Source organism: Clytia hemisphaerica, unplaced genomic scaffold (genome assembly GCF_902728285.1).
Source record: "Clytia hemisphaerica strain Z4C2 unplaced genomic scaffold, Clytia hemisphaerica genome assembly, whole genome shotgun sequence".
Classification (NCBI taxonomy): Eukaryota; Metazoa; Cnidaria; class Hydrozoa; order Leptothecata; family Clytiidae; genus Clytia; species Clytia hemisphaerica.
The window spans coordinates 447,115-460,812 of NW_027103529.1; the positions used below are offsets into that span (position 1 = coordinate 447,115).

Consider the following 13,698-nt stretch of genomic DNA (forward strand, 5'->3'; position numbering starts at 1 on the left):
TTCGGCGGTTAAAAGAGCGCGTGAGCTGGTGCGAAATTTTTTGAGTAATCTTTCCACTTGTTATTGCTAAAATCTACTATTTATGGGGTACCAAATGAATGGCGACGCAAAAAAAAAAGAAAGAAAATAAAGTCGGCCACCAGGGGCTCTCATTAGGAACCCTCTCATTACCACCCACTCCAAAAAGAAGCCCTTCCACTGTTTTTTTCCTTTGCGGCCATCGCGCCCAAAAAAGTGGGTTCTCCTACAATTCGAATGTGCAATGCAGTGTCTTCAGTTCGAATAAAATGAAAACAAAAACAAAACACTTCAAAACAAAACTTTTTGAAAGAGGATATTATGAAAAATGTTGAGTGCAAGTCAATCTCTCCCACCGCAAAGAAGTGGTAAGATATCTTTAATTTCTTTTGCATATATCTCAGTACAAAATAACTGTATGAGATTCATTTATTTATTAAATGTATTTTTTAGAGAAATCTTCAGATTTTGGCTAAGCTAAAATAGTAAACAATTTTTGTTACAGTTTCTGACAAAGCCACCAATCCATACCATATAATATAAGCTATTTATTCTTTTAAAATACTGTAAACTGGCAGTACGTTCGAAAAGAACGTTTTATAAAGGAACGTTAAGGCGTATTAACCCGCAAAAGCGACGTTATATTATTATTATCAAAGGGAACTTGCAATTTACTGTATCCAGACGGTGTCAATCGAACGAATCGAACGCCGAATCAATTGAACGCAATTGAACACAATCGAATAATTGCAGTTCGATTGTCGAACGCAATCGAATCGCAATCGAATATTACCTAGGATTTGCCGTTCGATTGCTTCGATTACGTTCGATTGTATTCGATTATGTTCGATTACGTTCGATTGATTTAGATTTTATTCGTTTTTGTACGATACTTTAGCGCTCGGCCGCCCACGCTAAAAAGCTCTAACGGAGTGATCCAATTTAATTTAATCGCAATCAAACTCATCGAACGTTATCGTAATCGAACGAAATCGAATATTAATTGAATGTAATTGACAGTTGTTCGATTGACACCGTCTGGCTGTATGGCATTTCATCCAAATTCCATCATAGCCAGACGGTGTCAATCGAATAACTTCGAACAAAAATCGCAATCGAACCAATCGAACGTAATCGAACGTGATCGAATAATTGCGATTCGATTGTCGAACGTAATCGAATCTCAATCGAACGTCCGATTCCTGGGTAATATTCGATTGTGTTCGATTGCGTTCGAGTAAGGTTAGATTGGTTCGATTGATAGTTGACTATGTTCAATTGGTTCGATTATTGTCAATTAGGCGGTCATCGAAAAATTGTTCTATTCGCGTCACCCGCCCGCATCAAATTTTCCGCTGATTTTCCGGTGCGGAGATGCGGAAAAAAACCTGGGAAAAGCAATTTGTTCTTTTAAAGTATAGCTTTTTTCTCAACAATTGCTCTGACGACCATCGAAAAATTGTTTTGCTCGCGTTACCACCCGCCCCTGAGTTACTGGCATGATTAAAAAAACCCGGGAATGTTTTTGACCGCCTGTCCGCCCGCATGCATTTTTAACACCCGTTGCGACGCGAACAGAGCATTTTTTGGATGACCGCCTTACATTGGATTAATCTTCGATTTCGTTCGATTACGATTACGTTCGATGAGTTTGATTGCGATTAAATTAAATTTGATCACTCTGTTAGAGCTTTTTAGCGTGGGCGGCCGAGTGCTAGAAGTACAGTACCATACCATTACCAAAGCGAATAAAATCTAATATATACAAATGAATCAATCAAACGTAATCGAATACAATCGAACGTAGTCGAATACAATCGAACGTAATCGAAGCAATCGAACAGCAAATCCTGGGTAATATTCGATACCCCCCCCCCCCTTCTAATGTCCTTGGATACCCCCCCCCCTTCTAATGCCCTTGGATACCCCTAATGTCCTTGGAAAAATTGGCTAACCAACCAGCTAACTTATACTTTAAATTTTCTGGTTGGCTTGTCGGCTAAGTTGCGTTGGCTGAGTTGACTGGTTGGTGCTAAAGTTGGCTGGTTGGCTTTAAAGTTGGTTGCCCGGGTGGGGTACTAGGGTTGCGAGCTGATGGGGGGGGGTGCCGCCGAACTTTGGACCCTTACTGGGACTAAAAAGGAAAATTTTGGGAATTTTACGACCCTTAGCGGGACTAATTTGACCAATTTTGACCAAATTTCGATCTTTCAGGGGGTAAAAAATTGAAATTTTCCTATTTTTCCGACCCTCACTGGGCCTGAAATTTGATTTTCTGGTTTTTCCGACCCTTAGCGGGACTTTGGAAGTCCAAAAAAGGTACCCTTAAGGGCGGCACATACCGTACCTTCTATTTGCCTAAGTACCCCCCCCCCCCCGGGGTTGGTTGCTTGGCTAGGTTGGCTGAGTTGGCTTAGTTATCTAAAAGGGTTTTTTTTTAGCCAACTTAGCAAACCACAATTTCTCGCCCTTCAAGTACTACAAGCTGTATATATGTGTATTGGCTGAGTTGGCTGGTTTGCTCTGATTGTTATTTGGTAATTGCAATTTGGGCTATTTGACTATTTGGCTAAGGGCTTTGCTAGATGGCTAGTTGGCTGAGTGTGGGTTAGGTTGGGTAGATTGACCCTGGGGGCGGGGTACTAGAGCAAAAAGGGTTATGGGGATGCGCTGCTGGTCAGGGTAGCTTTTTTAACCTACACGAGTCTCAGGTAGAGTCGCAGAAACACCAAAGTAGAAAATCAGTCTCTCGTAGGGTTTCTTTTTTGGAAAATTTGTAAAATTTTTGAAAAAACGAGTCCCACGTAGGGTCCATTTTCTAATCTCAGTAGAGCACCCCCGTCGGTCGGTACCCCCCCCCGGGTGATTGATTAAAGTTGGCTGCTTGGCTTTAGTGTGGTTAGTTGTTGATAGACCTGGATAGACTAGTTGGTTGGTGATTTTGATGTCCTAGTTGTTTTATTGGCTGTATTGGTAGGTGTTGCTGTTGCCTAAGGCAAGAAGGTGCAAGGCTAAGTGTATAATTTATGTAGTTTTGGGTGAAGTTGGCTGGTTGGCTATCCAACTGTTCAATTATTCTTCCAGGCGTTATTCAATAGTCGCTCCTTTAATTCGAAGACTCCTTGACTTGAAATTCTTATGCAAAAAGGGTCCCTTTTCGTAAATTCAGGCCATTGCTTGAAATTGGGTAATCTTTTTAAATCAGACTCAGCTGGACTAGCATTGTTCTTTTTTGTTCTTAGACATATTGAAAGCCGAACAAGATGATACGACACGACAGTTATTGGCTCACGTGCCAAACTCTCTCATTTATTTTGACCACACCAAAAATATGCCAGCTACCAAAGAATTTCTTGGTGTCGTCTTGTTTGCTGACATTTCTGGTAAGAAGCTTAAAATCTTCCCTCTGTTCTCCACCTTCAAATGAGCTCCATCCAGAAAAAAAAGGGGGGGTAAAAATGTATTGTCCAGGGGTATGGAAAAAAACTATCATGCCTAGGGGTAAATTTTAATGTCGGGTTTAATAAATCGAAATGTTTGGGGGTAGAAAGATTGAAATATTCAGGAATGAATCATTTTATACTATAGATAATATATATTTTTGAAGAGTCTGATGCAACCTATTCCATCCCACCATGGTATTGTAACTTGAGACCATGATTCAATATGGAAGTGTATCGATTGGATATTATGATTTTCTTTAAAAAAAGGTTGGATTACAGGTAAATAAGCTGGTCATATTTCAAAAATAAATGTATAAAAAGGAACTCATCCAGTAAAATGTATAAAACACGATCTGCCCCTGCTTTCTATTGTGGCCTATTCTACCAGCATCTTTCTTCCTTTACCGCGAATATTGAAAAAAAGATGATTTTTACATTTTTTAGAAGAAATCGAAATCAGCTGAGATCAGCTTTTGCAAAAGCAAAATAGGTCAAGTTTAGGCGCGATAGAAAGAATTTTTTAAGATTTTCCAGATCTGTCAGGATTGTGATTTACCATAAGGTCCTCAATAAAAGTTTCTACAGCCGAAAGAAAATCATGCTAAAAAGATGAAATTTGCCTGGGTTGTATAAGAAGAGTAATCGTGGTTCAGGTGCTTTTAATGATGCTATTAATTATTGTCCTGAGCAGGTTTTCAATCTATGTAAAATCGTATCAACATCATAGATATGTCCGTAATCACCAAGAGATAGTTCAAAAAAGTTTTCTATATATCTTAACCAAGAAGCCAGTAAAGGAATGAGTTTCCAGGCTCACTTAATAACATATGCACCATGATATAAACAGGAGCAATACAAACCAAAGACGAAACGAACAAGTGCATACTCATCGCTTTCCATCCATCTTTATGGAATGGATAAAAAATGGATCGATTGCCACGCTCAGTTAGGTTCGTCATCAATTGAGCTATGATGATTGGGCCAGTACTGGTTAGGAAGGCTAAACAGTGTGGATTCCATTTTTCAATACCATATTGATGTTGGACTGCGTACCATAATAATAGCCATATGAAGCAATTCAAGGCTATGTAGATGACGAAACCAGGCTCTGGTGGACCATTCAGCGTTGCTTTTTTATCATGAATCTCGACTGATTTTTGATCGACTTTTTCTTCAGCTGCACCCTTATACGTTGTACCAGATTCTTTTAACTTGTCTCGGAGTGTACCGAACATTCGGTCTAACGGAAGGTTAGACGTACCGTAATTACATTCAAAGAATCGATGGTGCAGGTAATGGTATTGGTCAGACTGGAAATGGTCCTCCCAACCGCTATGTGAAGCTGCAGGTGAGATTATAAGATGAATACCATTCCATAAGAAACCAAAGGGGGAGGCGAGTAATACCAAGGAAGGACCGATAGAACTGTAATAATATAAATGCTCGACAGGGTGCATTGATAGCCCAGCGAACGGCTCAATATCGGTGTTACGGTGATGCAACGCATGGACGTATTTGTATAAGGCTTTGATATGAATGAACCGGTGCGCGAAATAGAAATGTGTTTCACGGTAAAGCGGAACACCAACAGAGACGATAAAGAACATGATCATCCCTTTAGTTGTGGAGAAAGAATCGCGATCTGTTATATACGGAAGACGTTTGGTTGCGTAACAATACATCATAATGGCTTCCCAGACTGTATATTGGACAGTGCCCAAAAAGTTATACCACATGTTATGCAAGACTTTGCCAAACCTATATTTCCTGTTTGGATGAAACGGACGTTCAGACCAACCCAAAACATACAAAACGCAATGCCAGAACCCAACATAACCAAATACTAGAACTGTGTTAATGACCAATCGCTCATAAACCCATCCAAAGTTCTTGAGATCCTTGGCTGCCTCGAAATTATATGGGAAATAGAAGTAAACGAATAAGGAGATAGCGTACCAGACCAAGTTTGGACTGAACAGAAGAGTTTTTCCGTATAAATGATGGATCCACCATCCGGGAGGTGACACAGCTGGTTCCTTAAAAAGAATTAAGAACAAAATTGTTTTTAAGGTCGTTGTCCAGTTTTTCTGAGGGTCAATCTTAGGTTGACGAACCATAAAAAAGGTACAGCTTTTGTCCAATGTACTCGAAATTCTAGTGGACCATATCGAGATTGTTAACTTATCTCTACAACGGAGCAGATATCCAAAATTTCTTAAAGGGATATCCAGAGGATTCTAAAAGTTTCTTTACAAGAGATCCAACGGTTCTTAATTGTATGTGCCTCATAAAATATTGATATTCATATTCATAACACACACGGGACTGGGGGGTTAATGTCTAAAGTTTAAAACCTAATGTATAACATGAATATTACCACACCTGTGATGTATGACCAGGAGTCTTTTTCACATCAACCCAATCTGGAGCTTCAAAGAAGGATCCATTTGGTCCAATACCAGCAAATCCTGATGGTACAACCCTGCATCTTGTTGTGATTTCCTCTTGTGTGTTCAATACAACTTTCTCACGCCCCATTTTGTAGGGATGTTTAATTTACGACTTCTCTAAGAAAATATATCCATGATTGATATACAACATTGTAATTGGCTCTTCCAGAAAAAAATGAATATGGGGGGGGGGGAGGATATAACATTTTTTGCGGACATTGTGACTTTTGACCCCCCGAACAACAGATCTACCCCCCCCCCCGGACAAGCATCAGTTGACCCCCGAACATTAATAATTTACCTAAACAGAGCAGTTTTGTCCTCAAACAAGGCAGATTTTGTTGATTTTTCACTACCCCCGGACAATATATCCAATATACCCAATATATCATCCAGCCCCCATGTACGAAAATTTTCTGGAGTAGCCCAATGTTTTTCGTCTCGCCGTCTCGATTCACTGAGCTTTATATACTAGAGATTCTCAATCCGGACCAATCAAAATCTTTTATTGGCGTTTTTAGAAAGCTGGTACCTTGATCCTGGTAGAAATTCTTGTAAACGTATCCTGCAAGGTCCTAAAAGTTCTGACAAGTTGTTACTTAAGAAAAAATCTTGATAGATCTTACTAAGAATCTGCTAAGACCAATCCAGGTCAATCCAGTATGATTCCTCGAAGAATTTTTAAGCCAAAAGTTTCCTTTCAAGTCCATTTTAGGAGACTCCCGGAAAAAAAGATAAACCTATAACATTGTCCATGTACTAACTAACTACATACAGCTACGTACTAAACACACACAGAATAATATGTCCAGTAGTACTCAAACCTGTTTGAAAAACCATTTTTTCCTTAAATTCGTCTTAACACGAAAACCACAAAAATGTCTCGTAATCTGTTTTTATTGTAATTTGAGTACATTTTTCCTATACTAAGAGAGACTGCAATTCTTCTGAGTGGAAATTGCAAATTGTCATTCAGGCTGGATATTGTGTATATGGAAATTCCGATTGCATACTTTCTAAATTTGCTACGATACAATTTTTGTATACCTAAAATGATCTCCATCGCAAACAATACTTAAGCCTCACCCTAAATGGAAATGACACTGAAATTTCCCTACTAGATTTTTTAGTTGTAAATGAAAGGCCCATACACGCTATCGCTGGGCCAACAATTGATCAATAAAACTAGACATTTTCCATACTCATTAGTATTGTGAGCTCTTCCGTGCAATTTCATCTCCACTGGCCTAAAAATTCTCAATGGGTTATTAAAACATATGGAGGTTTTTCATTTCTCGTTATATGGTGCGAGGCTAATATGATTTTTGAATTTCCAGGGTTCACTAAGCTGACCGAATGTTACAGTACGTTGGAGACATCAGCAGATGGGACAAGTGGTACGGATAAACTATCAGCAACATTGAATGCTTATATTGGTAAAATTGTTGAAGGTAAATTAAATTAAGTCTTTCTGGTTTTGACCATAATACTGAGTTCAAAATTCATTTTGGTTTGGGCTTCCAACTCATTGTAAAGAGTAAAGAAACATTTGATACTTGGATAATCGTCATGGATGTTACATAGACCTTTCATCAACGTTTTCTGCCACCTGGGGGCACCTGGGGTCAAGCACCAACCAAGAAAAAATTGTGGAGAATTCCAAAGGACTTGCTTAGGTCGACCCTAAAAACATTTTTGTTTCTGGTCCACCGTCGGTCGGGTTAAAATTCTTTTCGTCGCTACCCGGCCGAAATTATTTTTCGTACATCGCTATTCGGTTCGCGATGAGCTTTGTCACGTTGAACTTTTGTTTAGACAATGGTTTTTTTTCTCGATTGTTCGATTCGTGTCGAGTTTACGTCAATAGATAAATGAACACAATTAGTTTTCTTCTCTAGCTTTCGATTCGCGAATGATTAGTCGTGGAAGAACTCGTGCTTTCCCTTTAAAAAACTTCGAAGCTGACTGGCCAGACCGTGTGGGGGACAAGACTTTTACACCCCTGCCTCTTACAGACTTTTCTTGTAATTTTAACGAACATCTCTAAACCTCTAGTGTGGTCGTGTTACAAAAATACAGGCTGTTTATAGGAAAAAAATAAGATCTAGCTGAAACTTTCTCCAGACCTTCTCTATAGGATGCTTATACCTCAGGAAAAAGGCCCTAAAATCCCACTGGTGGAACATCCCTTTTTTGGGTAATTTCTATTTTCCCCAGGCAAAATCCTAAGGGCGAAATTCTTTGAAAATTTCAAACTCATTTTTAGACATTATCAAGTATACCATTCGAAAGCTCTCGAAAAACTATATAGAAGACTTTTAAACGGTTGTAGCCGATTTCCTTACCTAACTCGAGATATTTCATGCGCAAGTTCCACTTTTCGCCACATTTTGGTCTAAAATTGACCATATATAGCTTCTTCTGCGTGAATTATCTTGTAATGAAATCGGCTATATCTTCTATATAGTTTTTCGAGAGCTTTCGAATGGTATACTTGATAATGTCTGAAAATGAGTTTGAAATTTTCAAAAAATTTTGCCCTTGGGGTTTTGCCTGGGGGAAAAAGAAACGTCCCAAAAAAAGGATGTTCCAATAGTGGGATTTTAGGGGATTTTTTCCTGAGGCATAACCATCCTATAGAGAAGGTCTGGAAAAAGTTTCAGCTGGATCTTATTTTTTTCCCCTTAAATTATGCTAGACAACCCCACTACTCAGTTTATCCACTCGCTTTCTTCATGAAAGTCTCTTAAACCTCAGTTCATCACACTTTCTTCGTAACTTTAAGAAACTCCGAGTGCTCCCCAGTGCTCCCTTGAGTGCTTTCAAAATTTGAGTTTTGAGATCAAATGTTTTGCGGCCGACCGGATGATTAATTTTTTCGTCACCCGGTGAACCGGAAACGAAAATATTTTTAGGGTCGGCCTATTAAATGTGTTCTTTTTCATTGTAGAGATTATTCAAAGTAACGGTGATATTCTCAAATTTGCAGGTATAAATATCTCATCATATCTTCCTCGTCTTTCTTTTCCCCGTTCCAGAAGTGTTTATCTACTGCAATATATGACTTCAGATATTTTCCATTATTTCAAATTCTGCTGACGAAAATGTCTGATGGAGAGGTGTGTGTAAATGGGAAAAACAGGGACACTTCAAAAGGGGTTCTTGATCTCTGCTCAACGTAGTAATAGGGACACAGTAAATTTTCACTTTAAGATATTTTGATGGATTTTATTATTTTGTAGATATATTCATATATGACGCAAAAATTCTTTTTTGAAGGCGATGCAATTTTAGCTACATGGAAATGTAGTGACATTGGTCACAACGCCAAAGCTCTTCTCAACAAAGTCATCAATTGCTCCATTGACATCCAAAAGAAATGTCACAACTTTGTCACCGAAGTTGGAATCGTTCTTTGTGTCAAACTTGCCATCGCTGTCGGGCCAATGTGTTTGACGTTTGTCGGACTTCCGACGGATAAAGAATTTGACCTGTCGGGAGATGCCGTTGACGATGTCGGTTTGACGGAAAAACAAGCGACCCCGGGAGCTGTCATTTTGTCGCAGTTAGCATGGGCAAACTGTGATCAGAGTTTGTTTGATGTTACTCCATTAAAGAATAACAGGTTTTTCAAGGTACAATAAAGGTCATAATATTTTGAGAATTTTGGTTATTTTAACGTTTTTCAAGATTTAAAGTTCCGGCGAGAAAGTCGATTTTCTCTTTAATTTAATATTTCAATTTGGAAGGGGTTGGCAGACTTACAGGCTATATTCTGAGCCTTGTATTGGACTATTTTTGAGCTTTTGGATCCTCAGATCCTAAGGTCTTAAGTCTTAAGTCTCATGTTAAAACTCTACCCTTCCAACCTACTTAAGAGCACTTACAAATCGATTGTGGTTCAAAAACTTCCCGGTGTATTTCCCTTTTTTCTCAAATATTATGACCTTGATTGTATACAAAGTTTCAAATTGTATATAAAGTTTCAAATATTCTGTAATGTTGCTAATTAACTCAGCGAGCTTGTCATATCATTATTTAGATATTAAATTTTCGAATTAGATCGATCATTTTAAACTTTAATTTGTGATTTTCATGACCTAAGGTTTTATACTGTAGCCCCCATAATGAGACTGGGTGTTGCCAATAATTTTGAATTAAAACTATAAAACACCCGGGCTATTTTGGGTGCTTCTGTATAAAAGATTACGTCACGAATTTGGGTTAGCTATCTCAATCAAATTTGTAAAAGTTCTAAGAAAGAGTATCTTTAGCCCACGTCAGACTTTTTATCCTTGGATTTTGGTCTGGCTCCCTTTATGTTTATAAAACGGTTCTAACCATTGTCTCCCCAGATCATCGGACATTCACAAAATAACTCTAAACCAGAACAAATTGGAGATGATGAGACGAGAGGAAACAACACCTTACTCCAAACAATCAACAGAAGTGTCACCTCTCCTCTGGACAGTCTAATAGACCAAGTTCTTGATTACACTCAAGACATGCCGAAAGCTTTGATGTTGGACGAAGACGAGAAAGTAACAACAGACATTTATTTAACTCAAACCGTTATCGAAGCTAGTAAAAAGGAAAAAGATAAAAAGAAAAACAAGTTCGGTAAGATCTTTGTTTTGTTACTTCTGGTCTCCTGCAGGAACAATCGAGAAAAGCTTTACTTGTTTACAAGTCTCTGAGAGCGTGGTCTCAGAATTAAGGTAGAAGGCCATTCCAGAAGAAGGGGTATGTTACGTCACGCTCAGGGAGGAGCGCCGCGACGCATGTGCCATTTGCCATAGCATCCATAGACGATTCAATCGGGCAAAGACTCGTTGTTGACAATTTCTTGGAATGGCTCTAACTCGTTTATCACACTGATAATGATTTTTTTCGGGGTTAATTATCCTAAAGACGACAATTTTAATTTTAATATGAATATCAATTATTTTTATCTTAGATCGCTTGACTATGACATCAAATTTGACAAGCAGTGAAATTGATAATTTGCGTGCTTACGTGGCCACACCTGTCCTTGATAAAGTAATTGAGTTATCAGTTATCTCACTCCCCGGTCTGAGTAATAGTTGAAGTAGTCTGTGTTTTTATCAAGTTCTTTATATATATCCTTCCTTATAAGAACCAGAAAATTTTGAATGAGGCTCGTTTGTCTTATTAATTTGTGATTTTCAAGACTAGATGTTATTAAATTGTTCTAATATGCTTACTTTATTCACTAATTTGCTTCAATTCTGAGATCTAAGGATGGTATTGTTCTTAATTTGTTCTTAGGCTTTTGCCAAAATTAAATCTCGTGTTCTTATAAAACTTCTTAAAATCCTCTTTTTCTCTCCATAGCTTGATAACGGTCAAAACTTGGATTGGCTATCGGAGATGCGACAAGTATCAGTTCTCTTCATCAACATGAAGTTGCCAGAACCTGCTCATGATGCCAGTAAAGCTTTGCAAAAGGCTTTCGAAGTCGTCAATGAGGCTTGCTCCAAATTTCAAGGTACTGCAGGGTTGTTAGGCGATGACTATCGGACGAGATCAAACAGTGGTTCAATCGAACGTTATATTGATCAATTGAAATTCGATTGTCGAATGCAATTTAAATATACTGCCTCAATTTTTTAAATTCGAATTTGGTTGGATTGAAAGTTCACTCTCAATCAACGGGCTACAAAAATCTTACATTTGTAGTTGAACCAATCCCAGAATTACTTACAATTCCAAGAATTTTGACTGAATTTGAACAGTCGAATTTCGTATAAACGATTGTGTTCTGTTTGGTTCGATATTCGATTCCGTTGATTGATATACATTATATCCTTGGAATATTGCAGTTTCTCATCGGTTTTCGAAATATATTTCCCTTGTTTTCATTACAGGAAACTTGAACAAACTGTTTGGTTTTGACAAGGTAATAAGTCTGTATAATAAGGATTGAAAATGATGGATGCTTAACTATTTTCTAGCAAATTATGTTATCTCCTGTAACAAAAATATTACCTAAGATAAGGCATTTCTCTTTTTGTTTTGTTTTTCTTTGTGAAGACGAGATAATTTTTGAAAATACAAATGTATCGGTTCATAAAGCTCTTCATTTCCACCCAAGCCAAGTGTAAGAAGAAGCATTTCCACCCCTAAATTCATCAAGCTTCATGTAATATCAGGAAGCTTAGCGATACCTCTTGTGTGAAGTTATTTGTCCGTCTGAAACAGATAACCCAGCTTTTGCAACCGTTGCATACCTCTATCTATCCGATTCAAAATTCAATACCGCATATTATATTTCCAGGGTTGTACATTTGTGGTAATCTTTGGTTTACCTGGTCAAAAGCATGAAGATGATCCAGTGAGAGCTTTGAAATGTGCGCTGGCAATCTTTGATTCTCTTCATTCTATCCAAGAAATCATGTAAGATAAAATTTGTTGAAGGATGATACTCATTTTAGTCCCCCCTTTTCCAGAAATTTCCCTTACTCCCCTGTTGAGGATATCCGTTTTTCTAGTTCCACAGCCCCTATGAAATGTCTGGCTTAAAAATAAAGACCCCCTGGATATCCTGGATGTCCAAGTGAATAGAAGGGTTGGGATATCAAGGCATTTTGTCCTGTACCCCCAGATATTCTCTTCCTCTCAAGATCCTATCCAGATGACATTGAACACCCTGGATGTCAGATATCCTCAACATGGAGGGCACGGACTATTTCTGAAAAAAGCCCAATTGTTATAATAGTTTTTGATCAATCAATCTTACCGTTTAAAGTAGAAAAGTGAAAACACTGAATCAAATCTTACTCGAAGCTGGCTTCTATACTTTATTGGCATTCATTTATATGTTAGTCTAAAAAATTTGAATTTTGGTTAATAAATTGGTCGCACTTTTATCCAGAGTTATCCTGGCGATGCATCTGCTCTTATTTGTACTGCGAAGAAAAAATAGTACAAAAGTGGTGACCTAATGGTAGCACTACTCGATTTGGATCAATTTATAATTAAATGGAAATTTCCATTTAAAATCTTTTTCACCTACATCGAGAAGAACTACCATAAGGGTACCACTTTCAAAAAACTCCAATTAAAAAATCTACTTGACCGGGACCATGAAACTGTGTCCAGGGTATATAAAGGTTAGTGACAATCTTAAGGTAAATAAGACCCTACTAACGTTTTGAGCCCTATGGATGACTTAGGGAAAACTTGGGTAGTAATTTCTTATATATCATAACAAAGAGCTTTATCTTTTCCTAGCAACGAAAGTATTGGAGTCACAACAGGACTGGCGTTTACTGGTGTTGTCGGACACAAAGATCGCCATGAATATACAGGTACATCATCCGTCGTGTTTCAGTGAAAATTCGAACAGAGCCACGTGCATGCATGAATGTAAAACGCTGAAAAACCTGTGAGAATAGCTGCAATTAGAGACTACTATTAATATGCTTCTAAAATCCCGCTAGTGGAGGCCGCAACAATAAGGATAGTAGCCCACTGACCAGAGCCAAAGAAAATCTTCATTAATTAAGCTATAAATTCTCATTCTGCTAATACACTCCTTTTGTATTAGAACCAGTAAATTTTTGATGAGGCTCGGCTGTTCTTATTATTTCATTATTTTGTTTTGAGCTTCAAATTTTGGTGATAGAAGATTAACTTTCCATATAGTTTTTGAATAGCTTGAATATATTGTTTTGTGCAAAATTTTGTTGAACCTCTATGTGCTTGGTTGAAGGACATGAATTCGAAAACACTGTCTTTAAAGAGTGAAAGCGGAGAAAATACAC

The 13,698-nt window shown here is 38.0% G+C and overlaps 2 protein-coding genes across 2 annotated transcripts in view; one reads left to right on the top strand and one right to left on the bottom strand.

Moving 5' to 3' along the window:
• The first annotated feature begins 307 nt into the window (after nucleotides 1-307).
• Nucleotides 308-13,698, top strand: part of LOC136799672 (adenylate cyclase type 10-like) — a 31,442-nt gene continuing 18,051 nt past the window's right edge. The window contains 11 exon segments of the mRNA XM_067056388.1: nucleotides 308-386; nucleotides 3,261-3,401; nucleotides 7,249-7,362; nucleotides 8,862-8,900; nucleotides 9,191-9,546; nucleotides 10,267-10,531; nucleotides 10,869-10,951; nucleotides 11,267-11,420; nucleotides 11,800-11,831; nucleotides 12,210-12,328; nucleotides 13,166-13,242. Of these exon segments, the coding sequence (XP_066912489.1) occupies nucleotides 347-386; nucleotides 3,261-3,401; nucleotides 7,249-7,362; nucleotides 8,862-8,900; nucleotides 9,191-9,546; nucleotides 10,267-10,531; nucleotides 10,869-10,951; nucleotides 11,267-11,420; nucleotides 11,800-11,831; nucleotides 12,210-12,328; nucleotides 13,166-13,242 (1,420 nt within the window). The 5' untranslated portion in view covers nucleotides 308-346.
• Nucleotides 3,696-6,030, bottom strand: LOC136799661 (putative methylsterol monooxygenase DDB_G0270946). The gene is made up of 2 exons (XM_067056379.1): nucleotides 5,844-6,030; nucleotides 3,696-5,497 (listed from the first exon to the last, which is right to left on the bottom strand). Exons 1-2 carry the CDS (start codon nucleotides 5,997-5,999, stop codon nucleotides 4,238-4,240), a joined length of 1,416 nt encoding a protein of 471 aa, XP_066912480.1. The 5' UTR covers nucleotides 6,000-6,030; the 3' UTR covers nucleotides 3,696-4,237.

What these genes read in the sequence shown, in the direction of transcription:
- LOC136799661 (XM_067056379.1), bottom strand. Translation starts at nt 5,999, where the DNA reads ATGGGGCGTGAGAAAGTTGTATTGAACACACAAGAGGAAATCACAACA. An exon ending in CTCCTGGTCATACATCACAG is followed by an intron (nt 5,498 to 5,843) that starts GTGTGGTAATAT and finishes ATTCTTTTTAAG; the next exon opens with GAACCAGCTGTGTCACCTCC.